The sequence below is a fragment of the Cyclopterus lumpus genome, chromosome 1 (assembly GCF_009769545.1).
Source record: "Cyclopterus lumpus isolate fCycLum1 chromosome 1, fCycLum1.pri, whole genome shotgun sequence".
Classification (NCBI taxonomy): Eukaryota; Metazoa; Chordata; class Actinopteri; order Perciformes; family Cyclopteridae; genus Cyclopterus; species Cyclopterus lumpus.
Window position 1 is genome coordinate 15,381,274 of NC_046966.1, and position 20,690 is coordinate 15,401,963.

Below are 20,690 nucleotides of genomic sequence, written 5' to 3' on the forward strand. Positions count from 1 at the left end.
CTGATTCACGCGTGGGTGAACATGCGTGAATGAGTACCTCTAGTGAATATCAGAAATGTATTCCTGTATTCTTTCCCATGGTTGTTACCATTCCTGATTATGTGAAACAGCATTTGTCCACCCGCTGTAGTCTGAGTGTTCCCCCTTCCGTCTCCTTCCTTGTATCCTTGAGTACTACAACTTGTGCAAGGAGCGAAGACAGAATCCGCAAGACGTGCCATTAACTTGCACCGGTGGGTATCGCGCGTGACATCCCTCATCCGAGAAACACCAACTAACGGGCCGTGAGCTTTTACCGGGGCCAGTGATCGCTGATGCTCGAGAAAACGGCTGTTTGTGTCAATCAAACCAAGCCCCCTCCCCTTCTTTCCTTTCTAAACCCCCATACACACAGATACACACTCCCCCACCCTCATCTGTCTCTCTCTCTCTCCCTCGATCGCTTCCACTTGTGTCGGCGCTCTCAAACCAGAGCATTTACGCACGGCCGTCACTGGTTGACGGGCTGGCTGATGTCGGTGCTCCTCCGTCTCTACTCGCCGGTTGATCTCCACCTTTAAAGAGCCGAGATTAGGAGAGAAGTGAGCAGAGCGGAGAGAGAGAGAGAGAGAGAGAGAGAGAGAGAGAGAGGAAAAGAAGACGGCGGGGGAGACGAGAGGAAGAGGAGGATGGTGACAGGGGGGAGGAGAGCCGATCATTCCGGCTGCCCGCATCTGCTGCTCTAGTGGAGGGGAGAGAGAGAGAGAGAGAGAGAGAGAGAGAGAGAGACAGAGAGAGACAGAGAGAGAGAGAGAGAGAGAGAGAGAGAGAGAGAGACAGAGAGAGACAGAGAGAGAGCGAGAGCGAGAGAGAGATGGCACATCGCTCGAGCATCCAAAACACACGGGAGTGGTTCGCCGCGGAGACCAGAGCCGCGGACCCACCCGAAGCAGCCCCCCGCTCTCCGCTCTCCCTCCGCGCCTCAGCATCGGTAGGAGGTAAGTGGGCGAGTCGGTGCTCGTTCTTAACATAAACTTCTACGCCAGGAAGCAGGATGGAAACTCTGGAATTATCTGTTGTTAGTTTGAGTTCGTCTGTCAGCCTGCTGATAGCAGGAAGATGTGCTCTACGGGTTGCTTTCTTTTCCATTCGAGGTTTAACCCCACAAACATTATCGTAGACTTTGTTCCTCCAGGTTTTTTGTGTGTGTGTTTATTCTAAATTTAACACCACGACCCTTCATTAACTGTTAATCTAATTTCATTAAGGTTGGATGATTTTATCATGGTTTTAAAAAATATATATCAGTTATAAATAACAGTTATCATTATTAGTATTACTATTATTGTCTATTATTAGAGACACTATTCATTTTGAAGTTGAGTACAATTTGAATTGTAATTTTAAAATGGTCCATGAGGCATTTTACAAAAAACCAACACGACTAGTAGGTCGACTATGCCTATATTAAGCTTGTATTCATATTGCATGATTTAGAATACCATTTTAGTTATTAAAATGCCAAGAGGAAAACTAAAACGTGAACTCTCATATGTTAATCCGATTCCAGCGCCCTCCTGTGGGCCCTAATAGTGAGACACATGCATACCTCCAGTAACAAGTAAACGAGCACTCACCTATAGTTGGGGCACTCAGCTGTGTGTCACATCTTTATGCTTTTCCTCATTTAAAATGTAAAAATAACTTCAGAATGAGTAAGTGCACCCTCTTTTTCTTGGTAGGCTCTAAGAGACAATTTCCTCCACACAGGTGGTAATAAAAACGCCACAGAAGCTATTCAAGAGAATTAGTGTAGTCATTCAATTAACAATTAAGATGACAAACAATTTATCTAACACAAAATTATTAATTACACCCCTGTGTTATAAAGGAAAAAATACTACGAGTTATTTTCCGTGTCATATATAAGGAATATAGCTTCCTCTCCTCTATGACCTTCTCTTTGCATTTGTTATCTAAAGGCAAGGAACAAGGAGAGAAGGATGGGGAACGTGAGGGAAGACTATTGATATTCAAACAGACAGAAGGAGAGACAGAGGGGGTGTAGACAGATAGAAAGGGGGAGAGTGGGGCAAAGAGGGAAAAGAGAGAGAAAGAGATGCTGTGGGATCTTTTCTTCTCCCTAGCTCCGGGCACATACATTAAGATGCTAATCCTGGTCTTTTTTGTCTCTTTCTATAATTCATTGCATTTTGTTCCTCTCTGCTCTGTCTCTCTTATTCGGCCCCTTTTCTCTTGCTCTCCATTTCCTCTGTACTGTCATGGGCTCCCTCCAGATTAGTGCTCCTGGCAAAAAGATTCCAACTCTAATTTTGTGGTATTTCAGATGATTAGGTTCAGAAATAGGACAGAAGTGCACAGAGTTTCGTGCAATTATAGGAATTCTCTGTAGAGCATTATGGGACTGATTAGTTGAGCTCCCATCCACCTCCCCACACTGCCACATTAACACACAACCAGCTGTTGTTTATTTGTGAGGGTTGACTTTTGTCTTATGTTTATGCTTTTAAATGTGATGTCACTTTGTGTGTGCGCGCCAGAGGTTGTATAAGCCCTAAGGATACAAGTTGTTGTTCAATCAGCTCTGTAGTTACCAGCTGTGCCTTCACATTCCCTAGAGTGGCACAACCTAGGTACACGCACACCCCGCGAGCACGTTCACAGAGAACTAAGGCATACTATACCATCTTGCCCAACCAATTCACTCTTTCTTCTTTTCTCCTTGTCCCCGTTTTCTGCAGGCATTAATCATCACTCCCTCCGTCTCTGCATGTGATTCCTCCGTGAGGATTGGAAGGAGAGAACCTCGACTCGAACCTCAATGAAGACCTTTGTTCTCTAACATCCGGCACAGCTCTTTTCTCCACCTGCCATGGTGACATGACACACCCCTCAGTGGCTTTGCTCCTTTCTCGCGCAGACAGACAATCTCTTGGGCTCCTCAAACCCCCAAACCAGTGAACGCACTCTCTAGGCTCCAGCAAACTAAAAAGTGACATCTCCCCCTTCGACGCACAACACCTCCACTTCGCGATGACGGTGGCCGTGCGATTCCGTCGCCACTTGCGTCGGCTCCTGCTCCTGCTGGCCTCTTGCTGTCTCCTCTCCCTCCTCCTCTCTGCTTACTTTCTGTTTACAAACTCCTCCCCTTCCATGCAGCTTGGACAATCCCCCGAACCTGCCTGCTCCCAGCCTCTCTCACCATACCATCAACTTCCATACCCGTACCCCCCGAACCCTCCTCACACACATACACACACTGACCCAGTAGTGCTGGTGCTCGTGGAGTCCCAGTACTCCCAGCTGGGTCAGGACATTGTGGCTATATTGGAGTCAGCACACTTCCAGTTCCGCATGGAGATTGCCTCAGGGAAGGGAGACCTTCCTCCGCTGACAGAGAAAGGTCGTGGCCGATATTCACTCATCATTTATGAGAATCTATTAAAGTATGCACATGCAGACACATGGAACAGACAGCTGTTGCATCAATACTGTACTGAGTACAGAGTGGGCATCATAGGTTTCTACCGCTCCACCGAGAACTCCCCACCTCTCCTCAAATTCAGAGGCCTCCCGGTGGTCCTTCGGACCAACCAGGCACTTTGGGACTGCTGTGTGGTGTCTAGTTCACCTCTCCTCCACCTGACCAAGCCTGGCACAGATCAAGGGCCTTTACCTGGGGACGACTGGACCTCCTTCTCCTCCAATCACTCCACCTACCAGGCTGTGCTGCATGCACGGGCCAAAGAGGGAGCAGGGGCAGGTAGTGGCGATAATCCAGGGCCTGGCTTAAGTTTAGGCCTCCAAGCCACTGTGGTGCAGGACATGGGACTCTACGATGGAGTGAGGAGAGTGCTATTTGGCCAGGGACTAGGCTACTGGCTCCACAGACTCATCCTGGTGGATGCCATCTCCTACCTCACAAACAGGAAGCTTACTTTGGGTCTGGACCGGCACATACTGGTGGATATAGACGACATTTTCGTGGGAAAGGAAGGAACACGTATGAACGCCAAGGATGTGAAGGTATGGAGGGAGATGGGTGTGTGATAATATGCATTGGAGCAAGATAGAATGTAATATAGATAATTAATTATTGCAGGGTCAGTGATGTTGGATTATATTTTTCATTGCGCTATTCATGGCAGTGCAGTGGGGAAAATAAGGAATGGTCACTTATTGCTGTGTAAGTCTGCAGACACTACAGCAAAACATTTTACCTGGAGTGTATTTTTGAGGACTTTAGCTCGGACACGGGTGCGCCGAGAGGGTATTTGGGAAAGCTTGTGTGTGTGTGTGTGTGTGTGTGTTTTGGGGTACAGTGAGAGGCTATTTATTTCAATTGGAGGTTTAGCCAGAAGTAAAGAGGCCATTTAAGGGAACAAAGACGTGGAGTGAAAGAGAGAAAGCGAGGTAGTGAATGAGCCCGTGAAAAGACGAATGGCACTTATTCCTTTTTTCCCACGTTCCTCCTCTTAGGGAAACTAAAGGAGAGTCAGCCATGCAGCCCGCCTCTCAAGACAGCTATTGTTTCAACACACACGCTTGCATGAGCAAACACACACACACATGCATAGACATATATACTCAGACCTACACCTCTTCAAATAATTTAATTGACATACGTTCACATTCATTTATACCATCATTTCAGTTGGAATTTAAAAATATAATAGATTTACAAATAAGGGCAATCAAACTTCAGGTTTGCTGGAGTGTGCATAAAACACTTCTGCAAAATACATTTTGTGTCATCACTCCTCAAATTGTGTTTTGGTGGGTTTTCATGTGTGGGAGTCTGCATGCATGGGACTTTAAGACGGGTGGGATTTATGCTGCTCTGCGCTGATGTGCATGAGCTAATCCTGTCCACCCAATATACATGATAGAGAACTGTGTTTGTGTGTGTGTGTATGTGTGTCTTTGTGTGTGTATGTGTGTGTTTGCGTGTGTGTGCGCGCGGCTGTTTTCTGAATCACTACTTAGATTAGAATGTCACTCCCCGTCAATGGTTGACACCTGTCCCGTCAGGCATTGGAAGAAAAAAAAGACAAGCCACCTGTCCATGGCTGAAACTTGGGGAGAAGATGAGAGGAATGGGTAGGCTGAGAGAACAGGGTGGCAGTGGGTGGTGAAGTGTAGAGGAATTCCACCTTTGAATCCAAAAAGGATAAAAGAAAGCATATTCACACACACACACACACACACACACACACACACACACACACACACACACACACTCACACACACACACAATGAGCACACAAGTGCTCTCTAGTTGGAGTTTTCATTTTAAGTCTGCCTGAGTCTTCAGCTTTGTAGCATAAATATACATGAGGATGAACCAGTGCCTTAACAGAAGGACAGGGAGATGGGGATGGAGGAAGGGAGAGGGAGACGGAGAGAGAGAGAGAGAGGGGGGGGGGGGCAGAGAAAAAGAGACAGTGGTGTCATCTGAAACACTCACACTCCTTCCACATTCGTCTTTCTCTTCTCTTTGCAATCACAGCTAGAAAGACTGGAGGGAAAAAGAGGAAACAGAGTTGGAGGGGGGAGGGGGGGGGGGTAGATGGAGTATGGCACCTAGGGGAGGAGCTAGCAGCTAATTTCAGAGAAACAAAATGCTGAGGGGAAATGGGGAAGCAGAGGAGGTGAGCAGGGATATGGGGATTTGTAGCAGCCCCCAGGTAGAGTTGTCAGATTGCTGTTTGTACAAGGCTTATTTACAATGACACGTGTGTCCATCTTGTAGATTCATAATTATTTGCATCAGCTAATTTATCCCACTGTTGTCTCAATGTCTTTTTTCTTTGTCGTGAGGCAGGGATTGTTTGATTAGTAACTCTCGTTGGTTGGTTTTCAGATTGACCCTTAGATGGAACTATTTCCCTTCCGGCAGGTTGTCATTGAAAAGCTGTTGAAAGGATGACTCATATTAGAAGTCAAATGCACATCTAGCTTTGGGGGAAGGTGACAGCTGAAAAGAGGTTTCTTCATTTTATTATAAATGATTAATGCATGTGGAATCCAGGTAATTATTTAATCATGAAAGCAAGACGTTTGCTTAAGTTGAGGTTGTGTAAAGTCTTTGGTTAAATGTGGGTCAGAACAGACTCGAGGACGCAATGACATTTACAAAACAGGTTTACTCCAAAAATCTACATTTAAGCAAGATAAGTATTCTGTGATTGTATCCTTACTTTATCAAGTAATCTAATAACATCCTTAATGTTGTAAAGAAAAAAAAACATTAGTTACAAGACAGTAAAGGCAGACAAATAATGTGAATATGCATCCTCTCTCATTCCTGGTGCTTTAAAAACAGCGTATGTCTAACACTGCATCAAGGTATGTAACAGGATGTGTTATTGACCAATTAGTAGGACAAGGCGTTTGCAGTGCCAATGTTAGAAATCCCCTCTTACCTCTGTAAAGCCAGCATTCAATCTCCTGTCTCTCCTGGACTGAGACAGAGAGACGGAGAGAGAGAGAGGCCAATTAAAATGCCTCCCTCCTTCTCTCTGCACTCTTCATTAGTCTCACCCCACGAGTTCATCTGGTGACAAACAATACCTACACCCCCTCCTGTCTGCACGCACACACACACACACACACACACACACACACACACACACACACACACACACTCACACACAGCTGTATTCCCTCTATTAAAATGATTCACAGTGAGGCACCTCATGGATGACATTTCTCAAAATGAGGGATGATGCCAGTCAAAAACTCCCATCAATGATTTGCGCGTGCCGGCGCTTGTGTTTTTTAAATTCATGTCTGCAGATTTCCCCCTCTTCTCTTGTCGTTAGGGAGGTGTCCGGTTCTCATCTTCACAGCCCTCTTCATCACCTCCTCCTGTCTCCCCTTCCTCCTCCTCCTCCACTCACCTTCCTCCCCCCCTCCGTTGCCCGAGCCATTGATCACCATCTCCGGCCTATTTGTATTCCTCCCTAAACCTCCCTCTCAACTCGTTCTCACTCCCTCTCTCCTCCTGTAGTGGTGTCATCTCAGTTGAGGGGACACCCACATGTGAACACGCACACTGTACATTAGCCAAGACACACATTCACTTGGCCTGCATTTACTTGAACTGAATATATTTAGCATGTTCTATGTATCTAAAGGAATATGCAAATGTTCCTTATGTGTAGCTTTGCTGTATGCAAATTATTCTCATGTTTGAGTGGGTGTACGCAGGCTCTTGTACTCCCGAAAAGTAATCGTTGGCTAAATCAAATTTAAACGTGCGTTTTCCAAAAGCACAGTGGGGCAGTTGCTGCAGTATCATGACTTTGTTTGATTTTGCAAGTCAAATAATTACTATTTTCATGTGGCCTAATAACCATTAAGTGCCATTTTGCCTCGAGGACTGAATAGGAAACCTGTTTTAACATCTTATCCAGCAAGGAGGTTGTTATTTCACATAGTATTGCATTGCACTGAGGAATGTAAGACTCAGGTGAACGGGTAATGAGTTTGGGAAGTTTGAATTGAAGAGTGTTATGGCTAAAGTGTTTTGTTATGTTGTGTTATGTATGCATAAAAAAGTATATTTCACAAAATGGGCAATATTCAGACTTCAATGAAGGTTTTTGGCATACCAGTGTAATTTATTGTGCAGTCCTACTTAGAGTTAATCTTTAGACTAATTAAGTATGATGCCACTTGAGTCAGTAGAACTGAGCTCATTCCATATTTGCCCATTACTTTGCCAAGTAATGAATAAAAGACACACATTGGAGAAGAGATGTAAATGACTGGAAGCAGACAAGGACATGGGAGAAAAGGAGACCGCTTTTGCTCCTACAATAAATATTTTTTGTCATGCAACCTTATTCATTTCATACTTAACACAGATTGTCATCCTTAATAGGCGATCTTAGGTGGTAGGTCTTAATGGCTTTTAAAGTGACACAGTTGCAGGTGGGAAAGGGAGAAATGAAGATGACATAAAATGGCAGAAAGGAACAGAATAATGCTTCCATCATGATGCGTCCTGACGTCTGCTTTCATTCCCCCCCACCCCGATCTGGACAATGAATCTGATCACAGCTAGCCCTGCAGGGAAGGACATGTTTTACAATTACACTATTAGAAAGAAAAGAAAGGGCCGTTACATGCATATCATGGCAGTGTCATTGTGAAGAATACTCAATAGCAAGCGTCTAAATAACTTTTTTTTGTTTCATGAAATTTCTTTTGTCAGTGCTCTTAATTTTACTTAAATTAACTCTGAGAACGTGGCAGTCGGCCACGCATTTTCTCCCACAAAATGAGGCAGTTTTTGCAGTCACAGCAATCACTGAAACTCAAAATCCTTAAAGGCTCTGCCAAGTAGAATTTAGGGTAAGTACAGTGATGCCAAAGCAATCACAAGTACCTTGGATCTGTAAATGCAAGGGAGTAGATGATTTTGTTAAATTCTCCAATATAAAAGGCTACACTGACTGAGTGAGAGGGGAAGAGTAAGCAAAAGGAAGACTGACATTTACTAGTAAAGTACTCTCTGCTCATCAAATAGAAATGCCTGACCCAGTTAAATGTGGTGGTCTGGTGTTCACATTAATGCACAGATACACACACCTACACAAACACTGCACTAATGTATATGAATCAAGAACTTTGACCTTCTTTTGCATCAAAATGAAACCCCTTAATTTCCTTGTTCCTCTCATCACACCTTCAAATCTAAAATCCCACTCACAGAGATGTATAATTACTTTTGTTCTTTTAGATCTCCCAGCCAGGCTTAAGGTTGTGAAAATTAAAGAGAGGAAATGGTGCAAAGGCGAGAATGACAGAATGGGGATATGGTGGGGAGGTGGTTGGTGTAAAGGGTTTGTGAAAGGCAGTGAATGCCAGCTGTCCAGATGCCTGTCTCCCATCTGTTTGAACCCCAACATCTAGCTGGCACCTCTTCTAGGGCTTAACAGACACACATGCAAGAACACACAAACACACACACACACACACACACTGTCGCTCTCACGCACACAGAAACAAACTGGCATTACTTCTGACACTAGCCGTGTGAGGCAGCTGTGGGATTGGGCACAGAAATGAGGGCTATTGCTAACCGCTAATCCATTTGTGTGTTTACCTTCATCACTCGGATTGTCAAGATCTCTCACATGCTACTTGTCCCACCTGCTGCTAATCTAAATCCCCTTCTTTCTTATAAAGTATCTCTTATGGCCCAATTTAAAACCATGTCCAGCTTTGAGCTCAGCATCCAGTGGACAGATTGGCTCCATATTGCTCAAATCCCTTCATTCTCCCAGATCTGCTGCCGTTACCCTCAGAAAAACAACAGGAGGGGACTTCATTGTCACTCAGAGCCAGAGGTAGGGTGTTGTCATACGCTCAGTGCGAGGGACTCTGTCCAAGAAGTGCACTCCTATTTATTGTTGGGCATATTTTGTACCAGCAGTTCTGCCCCCTCATGATGATCAATAGCAGTGCATCCATTGCTCTCTATTTTTGAAAATAAGGTTTGTGATAAAACAACACCCAGGTCTTTAGTTTGAGGGAAGTAAACACAATTAGCAGTATTTCATTTTTTTAAATGGTTTGTTAATAAAACCAATGCATTATCATTGTTGTGGTTATGGTGTCCTGATGTGGTTGTGCTATGAATATTTTGCCAATTATGTGCACTTTACCTCTGGATATGAAACACACACTGATTTGCCAAAATGTAAATGCTATTCAAATCACAAAGGCCCTTAAGCAGCCAGTATACTCCGCTGAAGGGCCTTTGCAGAGACCCAGAGGTGATCGTGTGGTGGTTCAAAAGCTTCTGGAACCCACAACATCTTTCAAACCACGCATACCCACTTCACACAGGGAATGGCCAGATGTGCTCTTATTTTAGTCTTTCTTTACAAAACAGTTTCTTTCACTTTTCACACAAACACTGGAGTGCAACACTGTGAATGTATTGCAAGAGGAAATGTGAACCATTGTTACCATATTGAAACAATATCTCCTTAAACTAAAATGGAATCAGTGAACTATAACGTTTATTTATTAAATGTAGCCCACTACATTACACATTTGTTACACATTAAAACCACTTTGTAGAGACCTGAAACTGCCTTGGGATGGCTGATCCATCACCGTGAGCAATTTGTTGCCTGGAAAAGTCTCATAATCAGTGTTGCGGTTGCTAACAAAGAGTTTTTGTTGAGGATTGTTGAGTTGATTTATTGTTGTTTTTGAAACTTTCTTTGTTTGTGTCATTGAGATTTAAAAATTGGCTGCTGAACAACATCTTTGATGCCAGAACTGGCTAAATTCACATTACCCCGTTTTTAAAGTTTGCTTTTTGGTTTGCTGGATGGATGTGTCTTTGCTCACAAGGGCATTACTGCACAATTACGACAAAACTTTTCCAAGAAAGAAATAAAGGTAACAACATGTTCACAGGGGTTAAAATAATGCCAAAGTATCTGTAGGGACATTTGTGACTCTGAGTCTAACTGACGCATCAATAAAACTGGTCTCTTCTGTCTTCTATGGATGTAAGGAAGCAGAATACAAATGAGGTGTTTAAACTAATACGCTGCACACTTGGACACACACCTACTACGCCGACTCTCACAGATACCAGCACACGTTAATAATGCATTTCGACCAAGTGCATCGGGGAGTGTATATTGAGTTACAATGCAAAGCATTCAGCGACAAACCTAATTTTATTCTTATGTCTGTGTAAATATGTGTGTGTGTGTGTGTGTGTGTTTGTGTGTGAGAGGATAAGATGTAGAGGATGTCTCAACAGAGGAGACAAGGGATCAGATTAGTGAGCTGTGCACATCTGTCAGCACGCAGCCTTCTTCAACACCATTAGATTAGAGCTAATGAAGACACTGTGTGCGTGTGTTTGTATATTTGTTAGTTTGGGATGTGCACGCACACACACACACACACGCACACACACACACAAAGAGGAGGAGAGTGGCTGAAAAGAGACAAAGAGAGACTGCCTGGAACCAATTCCCTGCTCTGACATCAGCTGCTCAGCTCTCTTAAATCAAGCAGTGTTCCTGGGGATCGATTAAAAGCAGCATGACAAAGATTTGTAATAGAGATGTGGCGCGTAGCCCAACAGAAATACATTATTAGAGTTTCATAAACAAACAAACAATTTGTGGAAGGGAGCAAATGGCGAGAAGTGCAACGATAGCAAAAAGACGGGGTGGGAGAGTGCAAGAAAAAGAGCAAGGGGAGCGGAGAGCGTTATAGAAAAGGAGTGAGAGCGATCTTTCCTCCCTGCCGCTCCAGCCTTCCTTTCAAATTAGAACAGCCACGTCTCCTGAGAATGTGACATTTTCACCGAGCAAGCGAGAGAGAGATGGAGGTTCAGAGGAGGCTGGGTGGAGGGGGGTGGAAGACAAATGGGGAAGGGGGGCAGAGAGGCGACTGCAGGTTCTCAGAAGCGGAGAGATGGAAGAATAGAGGGAGAATCAGAAAGAGAAAAAGAGGCAGCAGCAGAGGAGAGAGGGGGGGGAGTGCAAGGTTTTACTTGGTAGCGTTAGGGACGGATGGAAAGTATGATGTGTGTGCGGGGGTTATTAGTCCACCCTCCAGAGGCTACTAATGCACTGACCTTCATTAACTCGCATTACTGTCGGTGTGTGTGACTGTGTGCGTGAATGTGCAACTCTCTTTAGTTAACACTCATTACAGAGTCTTTGTTTAAAGGCCAGTAAACTAATGAAGTCATTAAATAAGTGGAGACATTGCTGATTCAAGTATTGGAACTAGAGACTTCGTTAACTTTAAGAACAGGCCCGACCGCTGGAACACTAAGTACAGATAGAAAACAGTACACAAAGAAGCACACAGTATGTTGGTGACTACCGTAGGCCATAATAGATGGACCTGATATACGTACTGTAGTCTGTTGCATGTGATTATGTCACTAATGTATCTATATATTTCTCTGTGTGTCTACAGGCTCTCCTTGATACTCAGAAACAGTTGCGTTCTCAGATCTCCAACTTTACCTTCAACCTGGGCTTCTCGGGGAAGTTCTACCACACAGGTGGGTTCTGTTTATATGCTTTCCATCCCAACATACACACCAGGGCTGACTATGACAAATATGACTGTAAAAGCTGTTCTTTTATAGGCTGATGTTTTGTATGAATGATTCATATATTACTTTTTATGTCACCTGTCAAAATGAGTGGTTCAATCGTTTGCCTTGGGTAAGAGCTCTCCATGTGTCTCAAACTAAGTAGAGCACATGCAGTAGTTTTATGTAAAAAGCTGTTTTTCGCTTTTTTGACTTTTGACCTTCCTGTACCAACATGAACATATATTGTGGGGCTTTACATGTTGGGTTTAATGATGAAGTATAATGTTTAAAGTCCTTTAAAAAAACAGTTTTTCATGAAATGAACACACACTGGCTAGTTAAATCCATTAACATGATATAACATGAGCTTTATCATTTATATTTAGATGCAGCTTAATTTTATTAGTTACAATTCTTATCATAGAAAGTGAAAATCAGTGCCACATTTATCTAAAACATGACAAACAACTTTCTGTTTCTATTTACAGGAACAAAACTATATTTACGTATACTACTACTACTACTACTACTACTACACATAATAATAATAATAATAATAATAATAATAATAATAATAATAATAATAACAATAATAATAATAATAATAATAATAATAATAATAATAATAATAATAATATCATTGACAGGGGAAATTCTTCTCTGCATTTTAACCCATCCTTCGTTATTAAGGAGCAATGGGCTGCAGTGAAGCGCCGGGTACCTTGTAGTTGCGGGACGACCACTCTCCCCATGAGCTCCAGCCGACCCAAATAGAGACCGTTACACTTAAAGTCATCAATAGCTATACAATTCACTCAAGAAAAGGATGAACTTGCAGTACAGACGGAGTAATCAATGCCACATGGTTGCCAGAGCTTGTAGTGCTATGTTATTCTATTCATCATTAAAAAAATAAATGTGTTTGATCTCATATCATATCATATATGTGCTGACATACTGTTGTGCATTCTAAGCTCTGCTGTGTTTCCAAGGACACATTTTATTGATTTTCTAGTTAAGTGTCTAAATCTGCAGCTAGAGAACAAAGGAGTAGGATACACTGGAAACGAAAAAATAGAGGTGGGACTGAACATAATTATAATTAGAAGAAATCTGATGCCGAATACAGCATATTGCTATCACATCTATTATTGCTATGGCTTGATTTGTATCAGACCGCCACCTTATTTAGCAACACAACCGTAAAACATCCCAGCGACAATTTTTTATGTGCTCGGGCCCTGCATTTACACGTGTTATTCCTTGTCCTTTTATCCTTGTGTGTGCGTGTGTGTCTTTTTGTGTGTGCAGGCACGGTGGAAGAGGACGAAGGAGATGATTTACTATTGAAGTATGTGGATGAGTTCTGGTGGTTCCCCCACATGTGGAGCCACATGCAGCCTCACCTCTTCCACAACGAGTCCTCACTGCTGGAGCAGATGGTCCTCAACAAGGAGTTCGCTCTGGTGAGATGGATGCACGCATGCATGCATACACACACACACACACACACACACACTCACACTCACACTCACACTCACACTCACACTCACACACACACACCCTAACCCTCTTACTTACTTGCAGCTGTTTATTTCGTTGTTGCATTCTTCTTGTTGTGTGTCCTTTTAATCATGCTTGCTTCCCATGATTGCATTTTCTTCAAGGACGTCTGTTGCTGTTAGTAATTATTATGTTTTTGCCACTGCAGATTGCAGACATTATGTTTGTAGGTCAAAGTTATGGAACTATGCTCACACAATGAATACACTCTTTGTTACTTAGACTACATTATTTACAGGAAACCAGCATAATTGCAGCTTTGTTTATGTTCATTTGTTACTATCTTTTCATCCCCGGTGTCATTCCTGTACCACAGGACGAAGACACTTTAAACCAGATTTCATGTCCTGTGTATTACATGTTCTTATGTTTAGGCTTAACATGTGTTTTAGTTTCTACAAGCCAATACTGTCGCACATGAACAATTATGACAGTGAATGTTTTGCACAGTCTTTGTTATGTTGATAAAAAAATCATAATCAGGGTAGAATTACATTTCCTGCAGAACATATTTTCTCATGAACATATTCATGAATTTGGAAATGTTTTGTTTTTCTGTCAGCATGAGTAATAACCATCATATACTCATTTCACTCAAACAAAAAAATGAATGCAATTTTCCAGTTGGGAAGTGATGCACTTACATGTTTCATCTTCGTCCATAAAGGTCAAGCGCTTTCGTTGCCCTGTTTTCCAGTGCTACGTTAGTATGTGTGTGAGTGAGTTGAAATGATTTGTATGACCCTGTTGGTACTGGAGTGCTGTGTCACGCATACAGTACAGTGAGGATGGGCTGGTTCATGTTGTTGAAGGTGAATCTGATCATAAAATGTGGTCCCTCACCTCTATTGTACACACACACACACACACACATACTCCACTCCCTCATCCCCTGACTGCTGATGCTTAGCTTTGACAGTGTGTGTAGGTGTGTGTCAGAGTGAAGGACAACACCATCAGTCTGCGAGATACACCAAGCAACCATCCACCCTCACTCTCCCACACATACACATGCTCACACAAACTACTTTCAACCTGAAGGCCAGCGTCGTAACAAACACAACACAAACCATGCGCTTCGTCTCCAAGGTCAGACTGCTGTGTGTTTATGTCCCACCATGTCCTTTGTCAGAATTGTAAATGCGCTATAACTTCCGTTTATGTATATGACCCTCACAAACCTGTCTATCTCTGTGTGTGCATGTTCTATGTCCCAGGAGCACAGCATCCCGGTGGACATGGGCTACGCCGTGGCGCCCCACCACTCAGGTGTCTACCCGGTTCACCTGCAGCTGTACAAGGCTTGGCGGCATGTGTGGAACATCCAGGTGACCAGCACTGAGGAGTACCCCCACCTCAAACCAGCCCGCTACCGCAAGGGCTTCATCCACAACAACATCATGGTGAGGAGACAAAATTGTTAATTACATGTCTGTATAAAGACTCCAAATGTCTTCATGCATATCCATAACTGCACTTTGATCAGTTGACACGCTTCTGCACAAACATAAAAATGTATTTACACTTTCACAACTGAGCATTCATTATTGAAGATCTATGTTGTTTTTGTTCAGCTGAATGGCAAAAGTCCATTTTAAAATATATTCTCCAACAAACATCTCTTAGATTATTTCATATTTTTCTTAACTATTTTCTTGTTTTGATTGTTCCCCACTTGTTTTTTCTTCTGTAAGCCTAGCAATAGTAATAATTTAGCTCGCGTTTCCACAGCTGGTGGTCATGGGTATCCTTTGATACCAGACAGTGCTGGTGCTGTGTGCACACACATTTCATACAATATGTTGGCCGGGCACACAAAGCATAGATGTGTGTGTTATCTGACAAAAAGACGGGTGAGTCAGGTTAATCAGATAAACCAGATGAGACAACACAACAAAGAATTCCCGTCTCTTAACACAATACATTTGATCATACGGAGCTCATCAATCAAGCCTCACACTCAAAATGTGGTATGTAGTATCCTTGCTTTCCGTAAAACTACTTTCTTAAATCGTCTGAATGGAATTAAAACCATGGGTCTCTAAATCAAAGCTTAAGTGCAGAACCATTGTCTGTTGGGATTCTTTTATCTTACTTTAAAAAGCAGTTTTTATCTCCTGTCTCTTTGTTCAAGTAAGTGTTTGCTGAATAGCAAATTGTCTGCAGATTGTTTCTTGCGGTCTTAAACGGAAAATCAATGATGCTTTGTGCGGTGTGTAACCCTAGTGTGTGCACGCGTATGTGTCTGTGTGTGTGTGAGTGGGATATGTATTCTTTGACCTCATCTCATGGCTCTGTGTTGATTCAATTTCAATGGCGTCACAAGGCAGCTAAAGAATTTGGCTTTTCTGTGTGTGTGTGTGTGTGCGTGTGTTTGTGTACATCTGTGTGCATTTGTGTATTTGTGTATGTACAGGCTGTATATCTAGTAATGAGAGCATTTCATGCACCAATAAATAATTTATCAGTCACTGTTTAAGACAGCAATAGAATAACACTCCCGTCACCTATTCCACATAAGCAAGTTGTCCTCGTCCCTCTCTCTGTCTCTCCTCCTCCTCCTCCTCTTCCTCCTCCTCCTCCTCCTCCTCCTCCTCCTCCTCCTCCTCCTCCTCCTCCTCCTCCTCTTCCTCCTCATTCACTTGTCAGTCAGGCTCTTTGTCAGTGTGCATAACTGCTACCTTATTGACAAAAGAACCAATCACATCTGACACCAAAATTACCAGTCCATGTTGTTCTGATGTATTTGGGTCTTGAGCAGACAATTTGAACCGACAGCTATTTCAATTTCCTAATCAGTCCTCGAAGTCTGCTTTTATTTCTTGACATCTTGTCACAGTGTCACAAAACAGCTACTTAATATTACGTCCTTTCAATACGATAGCAAGCTGACACTTTGACAAGCAATAATGTGTTATTATACATTACCAATAGAAAGGTGATAAGAAGCATCAGTGAATCACTGAATTAGATAAAAGCCATTGAACAACACTACATATTTAACATGACACATTGCACAGAAAAGCGGAGAAGCAAACCGGTAGAAAAAATTAAAATCTCCTTTTATTTTTATACAAAAAAACAAAACAGCTGAAATGAAATGAAACCCCCTGCAAACATTTCTCTCGAGCTTCCCATGGACTGATGGATGCAGCTGTTTTCCGAACATTGCTTTTGACACTTTAGTTCGTTCTGTCTTTCAAATAAAAGATTAGATAATAGTTTTAATTGGTCGGAATAAAATTATTGTGGGAAATGTTAACAATGTACCAAAATCCCATTGGTAGCAGAGTACACATGCAAATCAACTGTTGAAAGCCGATGATCACGTATAGAATGAGCATGTACCATCAGCTGAGCCCTGCTGTGGTGCAAGCTACAGATGTTTGGCAGAGACACATAAGTGACTCAATTCATTCTCTGAGTAAAGTCTTTTGATAAAATGACCTCTAGAAAACACAGCTGGACCTCGAGTCTATGAATTTGAATTAGACGCCATTGGTGGTCCCAGAGGTGTCCAGTATACGATGCATTGAATTCATTCCCAATGTCCCACAAAACGCAGGAATTGTGTGAATTCTTCATTCTCTATATGTTTGCTTTGAAGACTTTTCCACGTTAACAAAGCAATCGTCATCAAGAGCAGATGATGCTAAAGCAATATGATCGAAAGCTCCTCAACCTTTAAGCCAACATGACCAAAAATTGCTCTGAAAAATACTTTTATGAATTAGTAGTAATTGTTAAATATGTTTATAATGGGGTATGCAGTAAAGAGCTACATCTCTTACTTTGAGACATTGTATGCTGCATTGAATAAATAGCAAAGTGAGGCTTGGAAAAAATATAACATTGCTGCTTATGGACACGGACATTTTCTTTCTGCTGATTTGTGTGTGTGTATATATGCACATGCATGCAGAATTTAAACGTAAAATAGTTTCACCATAAATTGTCTGGTTAGCTTTTAGATGATAATTCATCTCGACTCCTGACCTCATCTCATAAAGTTACTTTGGCAAATCACTCACAACCTTCCCCTCTGCCCCTTTCTCCATCTTTGTTTGCTCCGAGGAGGACAGGAAGTTGTCTCAAGGCTGTAAAATTGGTGTCTGTGTGTCTCTGTCAGCAGATTGAGAGCCACCCGGTGGACCAACAGTATCAGAACAAATCAGACTGAAATATGGGATTGTGCTGTGTGTGTGTGTGTGTGTGTGTGTGTGTGTGTGTGTGTGTGTTTGTGTGTGTGTGTGTATGTGTGTGCACTAGCGCAAACATGCATACTTGTGTGTGTGTACGTATTTCTTTTTAAAATATACTATATCAGTTTGAGCTATAGCTCTGTGGATAATTGGTTTGGTGAAATAGTGCAGAGTGTCTGTGGCTCTGGTGGCTTCTCTCTCTCTCTCTCTCTCTCTCTCGCCCTCTGTCTCTTTCGTGTGTGTCTAAGTGTGAACGACTGCAGTGTTTTATAGATAAACCAATATCTGCGCTTCCAGCCTTTACTCTCTATTTCACACAGAGAAGTGCTCCACAAGGAGTTCACAATAAAGACCCTCTTCTCTTTTTTTAAGTCATTTAATGACCTAATGAAAAGGAGATTAATTCATCCGCTGTTAAACACTTGATGCCGCACTCTGTTTGTCTTTTATGTTTGTGTTGGGAACATTATTTCTGCTTTTTTGCAGCAAAGATGCATTTAAATATATATTTAAACGGTCCACTTTTTAACTCACTAATTCAGTGGATACTTTGTCTCATCTTCGACCCATGTTGGTATTGCAGTTGATGATTCAACATGTCATTGCTGTGAAACATTTGTTGTTGTCACTTTTAAAAACCTTGTCCCACCACAACATTGTAAGATTTAGAAGTGAGAATCTGAGACTTGTACACGTAGGACACTGCTTTCATCAATCAAGGCACGATTATGTAACTCACACAGACTGCGGTAGAGATCAAGGATGCACCTGCTGGAGGTGGGATTAAATGTAATCCATTATCATCTCTTTCCACAACAACGAGTCTCCGAAATACCAAACAGGTGTGGGTGAGGAACAGTGCCCCGGGAAGACTTATTCACACGTGTATTTCATACACGTGTATTTCATACACCGGTATCGTCTACTCTAGTGAAATAATCTCACCTTTTTATTTTAAGTCAAAATGCCAGCTTTGGAAAAAAAAGTGTCTCTTCCACTGCAAGTGCTATGATGTGACTTGAACCATCTGTAGAATTAGCACCAGTGCTTCTCCACTGCGACAGGTAACATTACCATATGCCGGATGACACAACACATCAGAATATCCCTGACATGCTATGCTGTCTGCTTCTCCTCGTTCTCGTGTAGACAACCTTGGCTCCAAAGCTGTACATTTCATCCTTACATATCTGTAATCATCATATCATATTATATGCTGCTGGATGAATTATCTTGGTACCTGGTTTGTTTGTACTTTGGCCTTGACATAGGGGAGTGAGCACTTTCAAAGACCTCAAACCGAGCTGGCTGTTTTAGTTCCCTGTTTAATCTCAAATCATTGCATTTCGGTAGTTTCATATGCCAGTTGAAGGGGAACATAACAATAAGTGTTTACAGATCTTGGGGACTGCATATGTGAACAATTTAGTCGAACGCCTTTAGTGGCTCCAGGTGGATAAATGTGTGAGAACTCTTCTACTACAAGCAAATGTGTGTGTGTGTGTGTGTGTGTGTGTGTGTGTGTGTGTGTGTGTGTGGAATTGATGCTCAAGGCTACAACAGCCTCTACTAGCATACTTGCTTAATTACCTACTTTTCTTGATTGACTGTTCTCATAAACTATTTGTCCATTTGCACTTCCTCCTCTTATGTGTTTGCGTAGGTGCTGCCCCGCCAGACGTGTGGCTTGTTTACTCACACCATCTACTACAAGGAATACCCTGGTGGACCTAAAGAACTGGACAAAAGCATCCGTGGAGGAGAGCTGTTTCTCACTGTGCTTCTCAACCCAGTGAGTCACAAAACCAGACACACATTTAAACACACTCTTGCACATGGAAACGGATATACAGAGTGGGAAGCAGCAAGGCCTTGTACTTTCTGTTTTGATTTTTGCAACTTAAAGAGGCCCAGCTGGGTTTTCCGCTCACTCTGTAAAGGTATACTTCCTCTTTCTGGCTCATTCTTTTTCATTTGTACCTTTTACCACTGTGTATGTGCATGTGTGTGTGTGTGTCTCTCTTCCTGTCAGTGTGGCTGCTTCTTACTGTGGAGCTATGTTCATCTCCCCACTTTAAATTAGGTCACACCACAGGGGGAGTTGCTGTCACACATTCACACGCACACACACACACATCCTACTTACCCCTGCTGTGTATGTCAGATGTCAGCTCATCTCGATTTTGCTTTGAATTAAGTAAAATAATTAGGTTTTGGTGACATCTAAGATGTTCACACACATGCATGCACACAGTTAAATGTAGGGATATCAATTCCCAGGAATTATCTCCAAACGACTTCCTTTGACTCATACCATGCACACGCTCAAAAATACACAGAGATAGACCAGCAGTAGGCTGTATTGAAGTGTCAGGTAGGGGATTGCTGTACTAGAGGAGCTGTCAGAACTAAGCGAACATCACAGAGTCAAATGCAGCTACGCACAACAACCCAATCTTCTTCTTCTTCTTCTTCTTCTTCTTCTTCTTCTCGTGCTTGTTCTTCTTGTTCTTCTTTTTTTTCTTTGTGTCTAACGACCTAACATGCTTTTTGCTCACATCACCGGTGATGTCATCTCAACATGAGCTCACAAACCTAGGCCTCTGCACCCTCTCTGTCGCACACACACACATGCACACACACACACACACACGCACGCGCACGCACACACACACACACACGCACACACACACATACACACACACACACACAGGGTTTGACATTCTTCCTGAAAGACAGAAACACACAGGCTAATTACATTTGTTCCTCTGTTTCCACAATCTTTTGTCCTTCTCTTTCACTTCCTTCTTTTTTAATCAGTGTAA

The 20,690-nt window shown here is 42.6% G+C and overlaps 1 protein-coding gene across 3 annotated transcripts in view; it reads left to right on the top strand.

Annotated features, from left to right (window-relative positions):
• The first annotated feature begins 450 nt into the window (after window positions 1-450).
• Window positions 451-20,690, top strand: part of ndst3 (N-deacetylase/N-sulfotransferase (heparan glucosaminyl) 3) — a 35,776-nt gene continuing 15,536 nt past the window's right edge. For all 3 annotated transcript variants that reach the window (XM_034544140.1, XM_034544131.1, XM_034544143.1), the window contains exons 1-6: window positions 451-977; window positions 2,742-4,026; window positions 11,977-12,064; window positions 13,412-13,566; window positions 14,881-15,066; window positions 19,529-19,657. In XM_034544140.1, the coding sequence (XP_034400031.1) occupies window positions 3,034-4,026; window positions 11,977-12,064; window positions 13,412-13,566; window positions 14,881-15,066; window positions 19,529-19,657 (1,551 nt within the window). In that variant the 5' untranslated portion in view covers window positions 451-977; window positions 2,742-3,033. The remainder of the gene's footprint in view (window positions 978-2,741; window positions 4,027-11,976; window positions 12,065-13,411; window positions 13,567-14,880; window positions 15,067-19,528; window positions 19,658-20,690) is intronic.